General features: G+C 43.5%; 1 protein-coding gene across 4 annotated transcripts in view; it reads left to right on the top strand.

Moving 5' to 3' along the window:
• The window catches only part of LOC139543864 (son of sevenless homolog 1-like), a 71639-nt gene extending 67673 nt beyond the window's left edge, over positions 1-3966 (top strand). For 2 of the 4 annotated variants that reach the window (XM_071350379.1, XM_071350361.1), the window contains 4 exons: positions 42-312; positions 1040-1084; positions 1883-2004; positions 2265-3966. In XM_071350379.1, the coding sequence (XP_071206480.1) occupies positions 42-312; positions 1040-1084; positions 1883-2004; positions 2265-2843 (1017 nt within the window). In that variant the 3' untranslated portion in view covers positions 2844-3966. The remainder of the gene's footprint in view (positions 1-41; positions 313-1039; positions 1085-1882; positions 2005-2264) is intronic. The other 2 variants (XM_071350387.1, XM_071350369.1) reach the window with 1 other exon arrangement.
• The last annotated feature ends 11121 nt before the right edge of the window (positions 3967-15087 follow it).

Raw genomic sequence — 15087 nt, 5'->3', positions numbered from 1 at the left:
CCTCCTTCACCTCTCTTCTCTCTCTCCCTTTCTCCGTCCAGCCCAAGAAGTACAACTGCCCGCTCAAGTCGCCCGGCGTGCGCCCGTCCTCGGTGCGCCCGGGCACCATGCGCCACCCGACACCACTGCAGAACGAGCCACGCAAGATCAGCTACAGCCGCATCCCTGACAGCGAGATGGAGAGCGCCGCCTCTGCGCCCAACTCGCCGCGCACGCCCCTCACGCCGCCGCCGGCCTCGGCCGCCTCCAGCTCCACGGACATCGGCAGCGTGTTTGACTCGCCCCAGGGCCCCTCCAGCCCCTTCCACTCCAGTAGGTGGTCCTTCGAGCTGGACGGGGGAGCAGCTTGGGTGGGGATCGCGGCGGAAGGGAGGGAAGGTTGGGTGGGTGGGAGCACAGCTAGAGATTATTGAGAAAGTTTTTGAGAGTTAAACACAGTTTGAGAGTTTGAATTTAAGGTGGTACCTAAAGAAAATGGTCAAAATGCTTCCTTCCTCCCCTTCTTGGAGTAATCACTGAGCTAAGGTAAGTGATTAGCTAGGTGAATGCAAAGTGTTCCACTTCTTAGCTTTCACCAATCCAGTCATGTCAGATCAGTGATTACTCCAAGGAAGGGAGGAAGGAAGAATGCATGCAAGACCAGTCAGAGTGCAATTGAGTGTTATCGCTGTGAAATGTTTGGCGCCGACATGGATAATGACAGTATTCCAATTTATTTACAGTATATTGTTCTGAGCACAGCCAAAGGAACACAACCTCTTGCCCTAAAGATACTAACCCATTTTACATTACCCTGTAACTCGCATTATACCAGTAACTTTCCCATTTTCAGAACTCCGTTGTAACAAGGCTTGTGTGTGTGGGGGGGGGGGGGGGATGACACCCGCAGTCTTTCAGAATTGTGAACAGTGAATACATAAACGGGTTAATGGGTGATAGGTCCAGTGGTCCGAAATGAAACTGGTCCATCTGCATCAGTCTCTCCTCCTCTCAGGGCCTTTTCTCTCTTTTCTCTCCTCCTGCCTCTCCCTCCGTCCAGACTGCGACAGCATCTTTGCCCCGGTCTCTTTACCACACGGCCCACGTTAGTATGACCCTCTCAAAGCCAGCCTACCTGTTGTCAGTGAACCCCCCCCCCACACCCCATCCAAGCAACTACATCAACTCGCCCCCCGTCTCTCACTCATTCTGACCCTCCCAAGCCCAACTTGCCTCTCCCTACCTGCATGCAACTGACATCCACCTCATTGCTCCCATCTCCGCACACTGTTGTGCCTGTCCATCTCCATGGCAACGAACGCTCATCTGTGTGTGAGTTTCGTAGCTCCAAGTAGACGTTGCCCACGGGTACAGCTCTAGGATCAGTTTACCTCTCTCTGAATACCGACCCTAACCAGGCTACTAACCAGCTAAACTGACCCTAGATCAGTTGTCACCCCCTTCTGTTCTCCTGTCCTGAATTCATTGTCACTGTGAGGTTTTGCTCTAAGCATCCTTGTACAATATCACTCTGTGGTGTGTAGTTAGTTATTGAAGTTGGTCGACGTGATTGCCTCGAACATAATACTTTAGGGGTGTCATTTGCATACCCTTCCCGAAAGGAGAGTGTCTATTACCCATCCATTCCTCATCCTCTATTCTAAATGTTTTAATTTTGCTTGTTTTTTTACTCCATTCTTCGTGGGCCTGAATGTCTGGAGAAATTGTCTGATTTAAGACCTAGGAAACAGTCAAGCAAAAGAGAGAACCCCCCAGACACTGTTGCCCATCCCTGAGTTGTAGAGTCCTGTATGGGATGAATTTGGGGAATTAGGGCTAAATATGTGTAATTACTCTCTTCCTGTAAGACTTAATTTGAATTCCTGATTTCCTTCTATTCCAGGGTCCTCCTCAGTTTCCTCCATGGTGAGTCTCCACAGGAGCACTGAAGACGCCACCGTCCCCCCGCCTGTGCCCCCTCGCAGACGCCCCGAATCCGCCCCCGCTGAATCTTCCCCTTCGAAGGTGACTCTATTTTGACATGTTTGCTACCTAATGTTGTTCTGAGACTGTACCATTAGGAGGATTCTCGATTGATTTATTCAAGAATGTAGATGTGGAATGCTAAATATCCAATGAAACACAACTAAGTTGCGCTGTCAGTTATTTGCTAGAGATTTAGATGACAATTTTGAGAGTTTGTCGAGTCGTTCTCCCACACTCTTCATAACGTTTGTGCTTCTCCTTCTTTCTCCTTTTCCATCTGTGCGTCTCTCACATTCCAGATGATGTCCAAGCACTTGGACAGCCCCCCCGCCATCCCACCGCGGCAGCCCACCACCACCAAGGTCTACTCGCCGCGCTACTCGCTCTCGACCGAGCGCACCTCCTTGTCGGAGCCGCCTGACAGCCCACCCACCCTGCCACCGCGGGAGCCCGTGAGAACGCCGGACGTCTTCTCCAGCTCCAACAGCCCCCTGCACCTGCAGCCACCCCCGCAGGGCCGCATCCGCAGCAGCGAACCCACGCTGAGCCAGACCTTCTTCCCCCCCTCGCCGTTCGGCCCGCTCACCCCGCCACCACCCCCGACTCCCTCGCCCTCGCTGGGGCCGCGCAAACACCTGCCCTCCCCACCCTTACCACTGCCGGGGTCCGGCGGCCCAGACTGCTGCGGCGACTCAGCCCTCCTCCCTCCGGGGGGTGCAGCTGGCCCCCCTGTGCCCCCCCGCCAGAGCACCAGCAGCGCTGCTGCCCAAGCCATCCCCAAGCTCCCCCCCAAAACGTACAAAAGGGAGTCGGTGTCATACCCGTCCCTAGCGCATCGAGACGGCCCACCCCTGCTGGAGAATGCCAACCCCTTTTAAAAAGACTTGTGTATGTAATCTGGGGCAAATTATTACACTAAAGACTTGGACAAAAAACAACATTAATTGTGATGTTGACTTTGAGAAGAAAAAAAAGACAATACCAGTGTAGGTTCTTAGCTACCTGGAAAAATAATCATGTGCCCTTATAAAAAAAAATACTTAAACGAAAGATGATTGTCCTTTTTCATTCGTGCAGACCATTTGGAGATTCCCTATAAAAATCATTTCGGGGGGGGGGTATCTTACTGTTTGTTTTGTTGTGTGTGTTTGTATGTACAGTATGTCGTTTGTCATTGTCTAATGTTTATTTCATTATTTCATATTTTTTAAGTGAATCGATTGCAGCATTACTTGTCTATGAGCTCGGTGGCCTACCCGTGCACATACAGCTTGAACCGTAATAAACCATGAACAAGTACCACACAAGTCCACTGCACGCTGGAGGACTGAACGATAAAGACTGCAGCCCAGCTCCAGGAGAAATCCACAAAATTAATAGTGTTTTAACTCCCTGTGTATGGGCTAAACGATCTACTAAAGTGGCCCATATTGACCAGAGACGGACCAGAGAGGACTCAAGCTATCACGGTGTTGCAAACCCATTCAACTCCCCCATAACAAATGTCTGTCGTTCAATCCACCTCACTCAGATGGAAAAAGGAACTTGGGAACTCATGTTGTTAGATGGTGTTTAAGGCTTTGTGTAGAGACTCAGTCCGAGGCGAGCGTTTTTTTTTATGCCAGTAGATCGACCAGAGTACCATGATTTAAGGCAGGGTTTCCCAACCTTGGTCCTGGGTGCATGTTTTGTTTTTTTGCCTTAGCACTACACAGCTGATTCAAATAATCAAAGCTTGATGATGAGTTGGCTAATTGAATCAGATGTGTAGTGCTCGGGCAAAAAAACTAAATGTGGTGGGCCCAGGACCGAGTTTGGGAAACCCTGATTCAAGGTACCCATCCACACCAAAGAGGTACTTTTCAAGAAACACAATAAGTGATTGTTCTTAAGTTCGTGTTAGTACTTTTATGTTCTGATTCATTTCTGCCAATGAGTATGTAAAGAAAATTACGATTTGACTTCTTTAAACAAGGGAATAAAAGTGTTTCTACCACTCTATGCAGTAGGTCCGCTATGAAACTAGTGAAGAGCTGGCTACGGTCCTGAATGCAAAAGGCCCAGTTAGAATATATTTGTTTAATGATTCCTTCCTTCCTTCAAAATGGTCACTGATCTGACTGAAGCTGATCCGAGTTATGTACTGGAGACCTTGCTCTATCAGTGACATAAAGGGTCTGTATGGAAATGTAGTTGCTAATTGTTTACCTCAAACTTCAGCTTGTGTATATGCCCCATACATGCAAGACCAGTTTTGTTTTTACATTTTAGTCATTTAGCAGACGCTCTTATCCAGAGCAACTTACCGTAGTGAGTGCATATGTTTTTCGTACTGGTCCCCCGTGGGACTCGAACTCACAACCTTGGCATTACAAGCGCCGTGCTCTACCAAATGAGCCACATGCTACAATTTCTTAACTCATGAAACCACACAATCCTTAGTTTTAGCCTACCATATGATTTTGCTCATGGGTGTCAGGAGATAAGCCCCTTTCTGTCCAATGAGGTCATTTCTGGGCACGGTTCGAATTACACAGGCAATATTTCTGTCAATTCAGGGGACCCCTTTTGACTCAAGTGCACCCCAGAGGCAAACGTTCCATATAACCCAATTTTTAAAGGAAGGATGAAGGGATGCCTTTTTAAAGCATCCAAAAAGGGCCATAGCAAAATGCAGTTGAATTGCTGGTGCTACCTAGATGGCTAAATATGAATGACTAGCCACAACGAATTGTCTTTGTCCTTATTTTGCTTGATCATGAATACAATCCATTTAATCACAGGTAGACCACACTCCAGTCAAATGTTACCAACTCACTATGGAATGGTCATATATTAACAGTACATCTTGAGTACACATTTTAATTAAGAGAACAATAGCCTGTGGCAATAGTTTATGTATGTATCAAACTATTTGGTTTATTTGAAGAAGTGCAAGTGTTCCACCTTCAGGTTATACTATGGTTTGTTCCCTCGGGTCAAAATGTGGGCTGTGAGTCACCCAAATGGCACCCCATTCCAGACACAGTGCACTACTTTTGACGAGCCCTAAGTACCCTGGTCAAAAATAGTGTACTATATAGATTCCGTTTGGGACACACCCAATAGCCTAAAGTAGTTAACCTGGGTTTGTTGTCTTCATTGTAATCATTCTTGGCTATTCTCCCAGGTTTCTTCCCAACGGACAAAGTGCCATAGGGTCATCCTGTCAGTTGCTTCCAAAAACATGTTATTTTTCTGGCCCATGCACGGCTGGAGTTTGAGAATCATAGAAATCGAAAGACTAGAACGTGCATTCACATTCAAGTCACGTTCCGCGATGGGTCAACTGACGGCAATATCAGTGTACCAATATCTAGGAAAGTAATAATGACCTTTTTAAGGAAAGTTACTTGAGTTTAGCGACCAGGTTGTATGTGTGTTCTGTATGTATGTGATCATCTCATTGACAGTGACTCTGGTGTTTACCAGCAATACTGTGAAAAAGCCTTGGCAATAGAGACCTCTTTAACCCACAACACATTGCTGCAGTGTCAGAAACAATAATTGTGCCACATCGGTAATAAACGATGAGTAAAGGAATTTGTTTCACTGCTATGTTGAGTTAGAATGTCAACAGACACTCATATTTCACTGTCACGTTAAACTACATACACACTCAGGTTAGGAATACCCATTTAGCCATTAGTCAAATGGGGCGCTTAGGGGATATTTGTTTGACTGATTAATGTTAGAGTTGTACTGAAGTTCCTGACTTGGTGCAGCTGGTCACCTAGAGACTGTGGCTAATATGTGTGATTTGAGTGTTTCTGATAGTATTGGGAATTGATTACGCCGTTTCAGGAGGAACCTTTTAATCATACGACACATCCCATACACAGCTGGAGTCTTTCTAAGCAGTAACTTCCGGGCTCAACCTTCCATCGTCTTGCCCAATCAGGCTTCCTGCACAATGGGGGTGACGGCTCACACCCTGTTGTAAATTAAAGGAGAGAGAACATCCCTCTCCAAATTTCACTGAGGAATGTGCTTTGTCTACTACATGTACGAAGTCTCCATCCTTTACGTTGTGCATGAAATATGAAGAATTCAAGTTTTTTAGTTCAGATATGAATGTGATTTTAGGAGCCATGATCTCAGATCATTTGTGTCTTATAAACTTTGCACATTAAGTAGCCACGCCCCTAGGGAGGTCAGAGAGCGTGTCAGCCTAACGGAACCGTCCCTTTCGATCAGAGTGCATAAAAGGATTGGTAAAGAAAAAACAGCGAGATCAGAAAAGCATGAAGTGGGAGCTACATGTTTAAAATGGTTGGAACTTTGAACCTCAACACGAGGTGAAGAAAGGAAACTCACCTCGGAGACCAGAACGTCTGTTCAGAATGATGATATGATGCGAAGTTATGATTAATACGTCAACTGTTTTATGGATGTGATAGGTAAAGACCTTTAGAGTTTAATTTGGGAGATGGTAACTCTAAACAACCTCTCTTATGGTGCCCCAAATCCTAATGAGCTAATTGTTAGATGATTCATTTAATTGGGTAACAATTAAACATAGTTGATTAGATAAATAACAATCATCAGATGAATGAAAGTAAAGTCACGACAACAACTAAGGCACTGCCAGCAGACTCAACACAGTCATCAACTGGGGGCTGATCCAGCCGGGAGCCCAGCTACCATCCTCAGTCCACGGCCGGGGCTTGCCACTCATACCATACTCCATCTACTACCACCCCTTCCAACATGTTTGTCAGATGGCGAGAAGCCAAACTAGTGAAATTTGGTTTCCCGTAATGATATTACATCACAGTGACCTTGGTTTATCTGGAAGGACGCCACTAGTCTGTCTGTCCCTCTTGCATTTTAAGAGTCTATACATGTGTTATTATTGATTCCTTATTAAAGTTTACAATCTCAGCAAAAAAATAAACGTCCTCTCACTGTCAACTGTGTTTATTTTCAGCAAACTTAACATGTGTAAATATTTGTATGAACGTAACAAGATTCAACAACCTGAGATATAAACTGAACAAGTTCCACAGATGTGACTAACAGAAATGGAATAATGTGTCCCTGAACAAAGGGGGGGTCAAAATCAAAGGTAACAGTCAGTATCTGGTGTGGCCACCAGCTGCTTTAAGTACTGCAGTGCATCTCCTCCTCATGGACTGCACCAGATTTGCCAGTTCTTGCTGTGAAATGTTACCCCACTCTTCCACCAAGATACCTGCAAGTTTCCGGACATTTCTGGGGGGAATGGCCCTAGCCCTCACCCTCCGATCCAACAGGTCCCAGGCGTGCTCAACGGGATTGAGATCCGAGCTCTTCGCTGGCCATGACAGAACACTGACATTCCTGTCTTGCAGGAAATCATGCACAGAACGAGCAGTATGGCTGGTGGCATTGTCATGCTGGAGTGTCATGTCAGGATGAGCCTGCAGGAAGGGTACCACATGAGGGATGAGGATGTCTTCCCTGTAATGCACAGCGTTTTGATTGCCTGGATTGACAACAAGCTCAGTCCGATGATGCTGTGACACACCGCCCCAGATCATGATGAACCCTCCACCTCCAAATCGATCCCGCTCCAGAGTACAGGCCCCGGTGTTATGCTCATTCCTTCGACGATAAACTCGAACCCAACCTTCACCCCTGGTGAGACAAAACCGCGACTCGTCAGTGAAGAGCACAATTTGCCAGTCCTGTCTGGTCCAGCGACGGTGGGTTTGTGCCCATAGGCGACGATGTTGCCGGTGATGTCTGGTGAGGACCTGGCTTACAACAGGCCTACAAGCCCTGTCCAGCTTCTCTCAGCCTATTGCGGACAGTCTGAGCACTGATGGAGGGATTGTGCATTCCTGGTGTAACTCGGGCAGTTGTTGTTGCCATCCTGTACCTGTACCTGCCATCTTGTCCCGCAGGTGTGATGTTCGGATGTACCGATCCTGTGCAGGTGCTGTTACACGTGCTCTGCCACTGTGAGGACGATAAGCTGTCCTTCCTGTCTCACTGTAGCGCTGTCTTAGGCGTCTCACAGTACAGACATTGCAATTTATTGCCCTGGCCACATCTGCAGTCCTCATGCCTCCTTGCAGCATGCCTAATGCACATTCACGCAGATGAGCAGGGACCATGGGTATCTTTCTTTTGGTGTTTTTCAGAGTCAGGAGAAAGGCCTCTTTAGTGTCCTAAGTTTTCATACCTGTGACCTTAATTGCCTACCGTCTGTAAGCTGTTAGTGTCTTAACGACCGTTCCACAGGTGCATGTCCATTAATTGTTTATGGTTCATTGAACAAGCATGGGAAACAGTGTTTAAACCCTTTACAATGAAGATCTGTTAAGTTATTTGGATTTTTTCGAATTATCTTTGAAAGACAGGGTCCTGAAAAAGGGACGTTTCTTTTTTTGCTGAGTTTATATGTTTACTGTATACCCTTTATATCTGTTTACTCTAATGGTTTTACCATCTGTTAAATGGTGTGCAGAGTGTGTATTGACACAGTGTTACTCTGTGTGTGTGTGTGTGTGTGTGTTGATACTCCTGTGTGTTTCAGATGTCTGCAGCTATGAGGGGGGTTGTCCTTCTCTTTATGCTTTCTCTCTGGGCTGGAGACAAGGTGGATGCTCTGATCAGTGAAGACAATTTAGCTAAACTGATTACAGAGATGAAAAAGTGAGTGCTTCTCTGTTTCGTTGTAATTATATAACAGGTGATTTTTGTGAACTATTATGTGCCTGTCTTTAGCTTTAAGTGGAGAGATTATCATATATTCCTGGCCATGATGAAACAGCTGGACAATCTTTTCCAACATCGTAAACAATTATGTCGCTGGGCGCTTCTATCCTTAAGACAGACCCAGGGTCTAAAGACAAGACGTTTGCTCTATCCTGGTAAAGAAAACTTACGGAACGTGGAGTGTGCGGGATATCTTGCGAGGAAGAGACCCTGTCTGGATGATGGCGAATTAGAGACGGACGGGTGTCTGGGTTAACCATATAGCCTCAGAGAGAATACAGTAGACGGCACGCGTCAAACGTGTGATTTATGACCCTATGTCCGGGTGATGTGTGTATGCCCATATATGGGCATCCTGTCAGGACATCCTGGCGGGAAGGTATCACGTGGTTATGCCCATATATGGGGATCCTGTTCCTGTTCTCACACCTTAGAGTGAGTGTTAATTTATGCATATAGTGCATCTATTCCTTTGAAACTGTCACGCTTTAGAGTTAGTATTTATTTAACAAGATAGTGCATCTGTGTATGTTAAAGCAGGTAGTTGCAGTTTATCTATCCTGGGGTGTGCGTGGGAGTGTGTGTGTGTGTGTGTGTGTGTATGCAATTGTGTTTCAAAACAATGTTTTTTTTGAGGGTGTGTGTGTGTCTGTGTGTATCCCCTTACAACCCAAAGGAGAGCTGCTCTCCAGGGGGTGGCTGTCACAGTCAACCATGCCATCCTCTTTTTGAAAGGGTAATTGTACTCTTTAAGTTGGGCCTTTTACTTATGACGTAAACAGATTCATTTTCTACCCCCTTAATAATTAATGCACTGGGCTAAATCAGGTGTTTATTGGTGGTCTTAAACAAATCTACTGTGAAACAAAAGTGTACACTTTACACACATGTTTATTGACTTTTTTTTTTAAAGACCATGTTGCCAGATATAGTTCAAATGCTACAAAATCAGTTAGCTCGTATGTATTTTCCAAAGCCTGTCTGGATGTGAACTACTTTGTGCCTGGAAAACTTACGGAACGTGGAATGGGTGGGATATCTAGCGAGCAAGAGAGTCTGTCTTGACGGCGGTATATGGCCAATATACCACGGCTAAGGGCTGTTCTTCAGCACGACGCATTGCGGAGAGTATGGACACAACCCATGGCCATAAACCACAAACCCCCGATGTGCCTTATTGCTATTATAAACTGGTTATCAATGTAATTAGAACAGTACAAATAAATGGTTTGTCAAACCCGTGGTATGCGGTCTGATATACCACAGTTGTCAGCCAATCAGCATTCATGGCTCGAACCAACCAGTTTATAAATAGTATTACCGGCTTGGTACACAATATTGCGCCAAAACAAAAAGCGCCATTGGGCGTCTATACCAGAATGCTAACAACATTTGCACAAGTAATAGCGCATTTCAATGGAGGCTGCTCGCTGAATATGCAAACAAAAATAAACCAATTGCAAAGACATGCAATCCAGCTCATAAAGTAAAAAATACAGTACCAGTCAAAAGTTTGGACACACCTACTCATTCAAGGGTTTTTATTTATTTTTACTATTTTCTACATTGTAGAATAATAGTGTAGACATCAAAACTATGAAATAAAACATATGGAATAATGTAGTAACCAAAAAAGTATTAAACAAATCAATATATATTTCATATTTTTGATTCTTTAAAGTAGCCACCCTTTGCCTTGATGACAGCTTTGCACACTCTTGGCATTCTCTCAACCAGCTTCACCTGGAATGCTTTTGAAACCGTCTTGAAGGAGTTCCCACATATGCTGAGCACTTGTTGGCTGCGTTTCCTTCACTCTGCAGTCCAACTCATCCCAAACCATCTCAATTGGGTTGAGGTCGGGTGATTGTGGAGGCCAGGTCATCTGATGCAGCACTTTATCACTCTCCTTCTTGGTGAAATAGCCCTGAAGCTGGCAACTCTAATGAACTTGTCCTCTGCAGCAGGGATAACTCTTTGTCTTCCTTTCATGTGGCGATCCTCATTAGAACCAGTTTCATCATAGCGCTGGATGGTTTTCGTGACTGCTCTTGAAGAAACTTTTAAAGTTCTTGACTGGCGTTTCCCTTTGCTTATTTGAGCTGTTCTTGCCATAATATGGACTTGGTCTTTTACCAAATAGGGCTATCTTCTGTATACCCCCATACCTTGTCACAACAAAACTGTTTGTCTCAAATGCATTAAGAAAGAAAGAAATTCCACAAATTAACTTTTAACAAGGCACACCTGTTAATTGAAATGCATTCCAGGTGACTACCTCATGAAGCTGGTTTCGAGAATGTCAAGAGTGTGCAAAGCTGTCATCATGGCAAAGGGTGGTTATTTGAAGAATCTCAAATATAAAATATATTTTGATTTTGTTTAACACTTCTTTGGTTACTACATGATTCCATATGTGTTATTTTATTGTTTTGATGTCTTACTATTATTCAACAATGTAGAAAATAGTAAATAAAAACATTTGAATGAGTAGGTGTGTCCAAACTTTTGACTGGTACTGTATAAAGGTAGGAGCTACCGAATGTCCTTTTGTGTGAGTTTGGACATTTACAAGCGAATGTGAACCAGAGACATTGTGCAAATGTCTTTATTTTTTTTGTATTGTTTGATAACTTATTTTGTACTTAATGTTGCTGCTACCGTCTCTTATGACCGAAAAGAGCTTCTGGACATCAGAACAGCGATTACTGACCTCGAATTGGACGAGATTAATAACCATAGTTGGTAGTGAGTGGAAAAGCCAAGCGAAGGCTTCACATTTATACATCTGGTGAAATATCTGCCTCGTTGCTCTATCTGTGTATATATAGGCTATGCTGAGTCTGTGTGGAGTCTGGAGTTGCTAGGGCAATGGGCCTGCCTGCTCTGAGAATAGGGGAAAAAAGATAGGAGAATAGGGGAGAGAAGAAGATAAGACTGAAGAAGGAAAAAGGGCCAAGAACAGAGAGAAAAACCCCAAGGATTTCAAGATAGTGGCAGCAATACAAATAACTCATCCAAAGGGCTTTGACTTCTCAAACATGGCAATTAGCTAACACAATATGATGCCCCATCACCTTATTAATTCAGCCACTTACTTAGATTAAAGAGCAAGTTAAATTTAAGGGTTACATTAATACATAATTCTGTGTTTTTCAAGCAGGAAAAAATTATAAAACGCATAAGAAATATCTTGCTGCGTTTTATAAACGCAGAAATTAAAACGCTTGTTATTGTAATTTATGCTCGGCATCAGACTAATTTCGTGGTTCAGTTGCACTTCTCCACTCAGATGAGAATTCACAAACAGGCATTATATGAGCAGACAGCGCTCTGACTGATTTGTAGCTATACTGAACAAAAATATAAACCCAACATGCAAAAATTTCAACGAGTTTACTGAGTTACAGTTCATATAAGGAAATCAGTCAATTGAAATAAATAAATGAGGCCCTAATATATGGATTTAATATGACTGGGCAGGGACGCAGCCATGGGTGGGCCTGGGAGGGCATAGGGCCACCCACTGGGGAGATAGGCCCAGCCAATCAGAATGAGTTTTTCCCACAAAAGGGCTTTATTACAGACAGAAATACTCCTCAGTTTTATGGCTGGTCTCAGACGATCCTGCAGGTGAAGAAGCCGGAAGTGGAGGTCCTGGGTTGGCGTGGTTACAGGTGGTCTGTGGTTGTGAGACTGGTTGGACGTACTGACAAATTCTCTAAAACGAAGTTGAAGGCTGCTTATGGTAGAGAAATGAACATAAAATTCTCTGGCAACAGCTCTGGCGGACATTCCTGCAGTCAGCAGGCCAATTGCACACTCCCTCAAAACTTGAGACATCTGTGGCATTGTGTTGTGTGACAAAACTGCATGTTTTAGAGTGGCCTTTTATTGTCCCCAGCACAAGGTGCACCTGTGTAATGATCATGCTGCTTAATCAGCTTATTGATATGCCACACCTGTCAGGTGGAAGGATTATCTTGGCAAACAAGAAATGCTCACTTACAGGGATGTAAACAAATTTGTGCACAAAATTTGAGAGCAATAAGCTTATCCACCTTATTGACCACATTAAGAAGGAAAATGAGAAGGGGAACTATACAGGTATGGTCATGATAGACTTGCAAAAAGCTTTTGACACTGTGGACCATGATATTATCCTGATGAAACTGAAATACATGGGTCTAAATTATGTAGCAGTGAATTGGTTTAGGTCTTATCTGACCAACAGAACACAAGTATGTAATGTTGGTGATGTTCAGTCAGAGGCCAAAGAAATATCCCGTGGAGTACCGCAGGGATCTATTTTAGGGCCTCTCTTATTTCTTATATACGTTAATGATATTCCAGATACAGTAAAGGGCAAATTCCTGCTTCATGCTGATGATTCAGCCATACTGGTATCAGGGAAGGATGCAGTTTACATAGAGGAGACCCTGAGTAAGGAATTGCATTTTGTTAGAGATTGGTTGTCTGACAACAAATTGTCACTACATTTGGGGAAAACTGAATCGATTTTGTTTGGAACAAAACGTAGATTGCTTAAGGCTGACAAGATAATGGTAAACTGCGCAGGCAAGGAGATTGAATCTAAAACAAGTGTATCTTATCTTGGTGTGTTCCTAGATCTTTCCCTTTCCCCAGACCTGATTGCTGCTAAAATGATTTCTAAAATGGCAAACAAATTGACATTTTTATATCATAACACTAGATATTTTAACATTAAAGTTAAGAAACTGCTCGTCTCAACCTTGATTCAGTGTAATTTTGATTACGCCTGCTCTGCTTGGTATAGTGGGTTCTCAAAAAAGCTGAAAAACAGAATGCAGGTCAAGCAAAATAATGTTATCAGGTATATGCTGAATGTCCCCCCTAGAACCCACATAGGGGTACAGGAGTTCCGGGAGGTGAGCTTGTTGCCTTTGGAGTCCAGAGTGGACCAACTTGAACTAAACCATATGTTTGACATCTTAAATGTTCATGCCCCAGGTTACATGAAAAACCACATTGATATGGTCTATAACCAACACAGTCACAATACCAGAGCTAGTGTTATGTCATGTACAATCCCAAGAGTAAACAGTACTGCGAGGAGCACAGTTTTCCAAACAGGCATTTGTCTATGGAATAGCCTGCCCTTGGAGATCAAGCAAAGAAAAAGTAAAAATAGCTTTGAAAAGCAGGCAAAGGTTTTCATTTGGACAAGGTTGTCTAAGTAAGGGAAACCACTCCACTGTCCCTTGTACCCCCTTACTGCTGGTCAGGTGTATTATTTGAAGGATCGGTATGATGTGCAATGAATAGATTGTTTTAATGTGAAATTAATATTGTTGATTTTTAAGGTTAGGGAGAAGTGCAGTGATTAGTGACACATTTTAGGATGTCAATATAAATGAATGTATTTATGGTTGGTTGTAATTTTGTCTTGTCTTTTAATCATTATATGTGTTGTTGTTTTTACCATCGAGGGCCACTTTGGAAACAAGCGTTTTAATTAAATACTTTCCAGTGATATCCTCTGGGTCCACATTGTGCATTTTGTTGTTTAAGTCTGTTGGCCAAAATAAATTCAATTAAAAAAAAAAAGCTTTGTGTGCGCATGGAACATTTCTAGGATCTTTTATTTTAGCTCATGAAACACAGGACCAACACTTTACAGGTTGTGTTTATGTCTTCGTTCAGTATACATTTCTCCAGTACTTTTCTCGGTGTAGCCAGCCTACTTTACTCTGGTACGATTAACTTTAAGCAAAACGTTAGAAAATGTAGCAGGCTACGTTCTTCCTATGATAAACATTAGATGGCCGGGCATTGTTTTTGCATAAAAGAATTTGCTTTTTCAATGTAATTTAATTTTCTGCCAGCCAAATAACATTGCACTTCTTTTGTCATCTGATGAAAATGAAGCTATTTTCTGCTGAATGTGTTGCGGTAATGTATTTTCTGTGAAGAAAAACTGTAGTTGCACATCCCTGATCACTCTATTGATGCAAACTTTTAATATAAAATGCGACCCCTGTCAATACCCACCTGGACTCACCTGCTTCCGCTTTCTTCCATTGTGCTATTTACAAACAAACCCGTGACTAGGTCAACTGTTCTGGGGAACTAAGGTAAGCGTCATAATGTAAAATAATGTAACAGGGGTCAAATGAAAAAACGTGATCTGCTTTATCTCTTAACATTTTGCACAAGATGACTGCAGGTATTTACTTAAAAAGTAGCTACAAGTATTAAAATGTATTGAAAAAAAAAACATCCTGTGGCTTTTTCCAAATACACCGGTGTACAGTATACCGCCCAAGCCTAATTATCGGAGATTTATTCAAGTTTTATCAAGTAAAATGATTTAGGATTAAAGATTCATAACATACA

This window comes from Salvelinus alpinus, chromosome 2 (genome assembly GCF_045679555.1).
Source record: "Salvelinus alpinus chromosome 2, SLU_Salpinus.1, whole genome shotgun sequence".
NCBI lineage: Eukaryota > Metazoa > Chordata > Actinopteri > Salmoniformes > Salmonidae > Salvelinus > Salvelinus alpinus.
The sequence above is the reverse complement of the archived record's forward strand: the minus strand, read 5'-3'. Positions and strand labels throughout refer to the sequence as shown.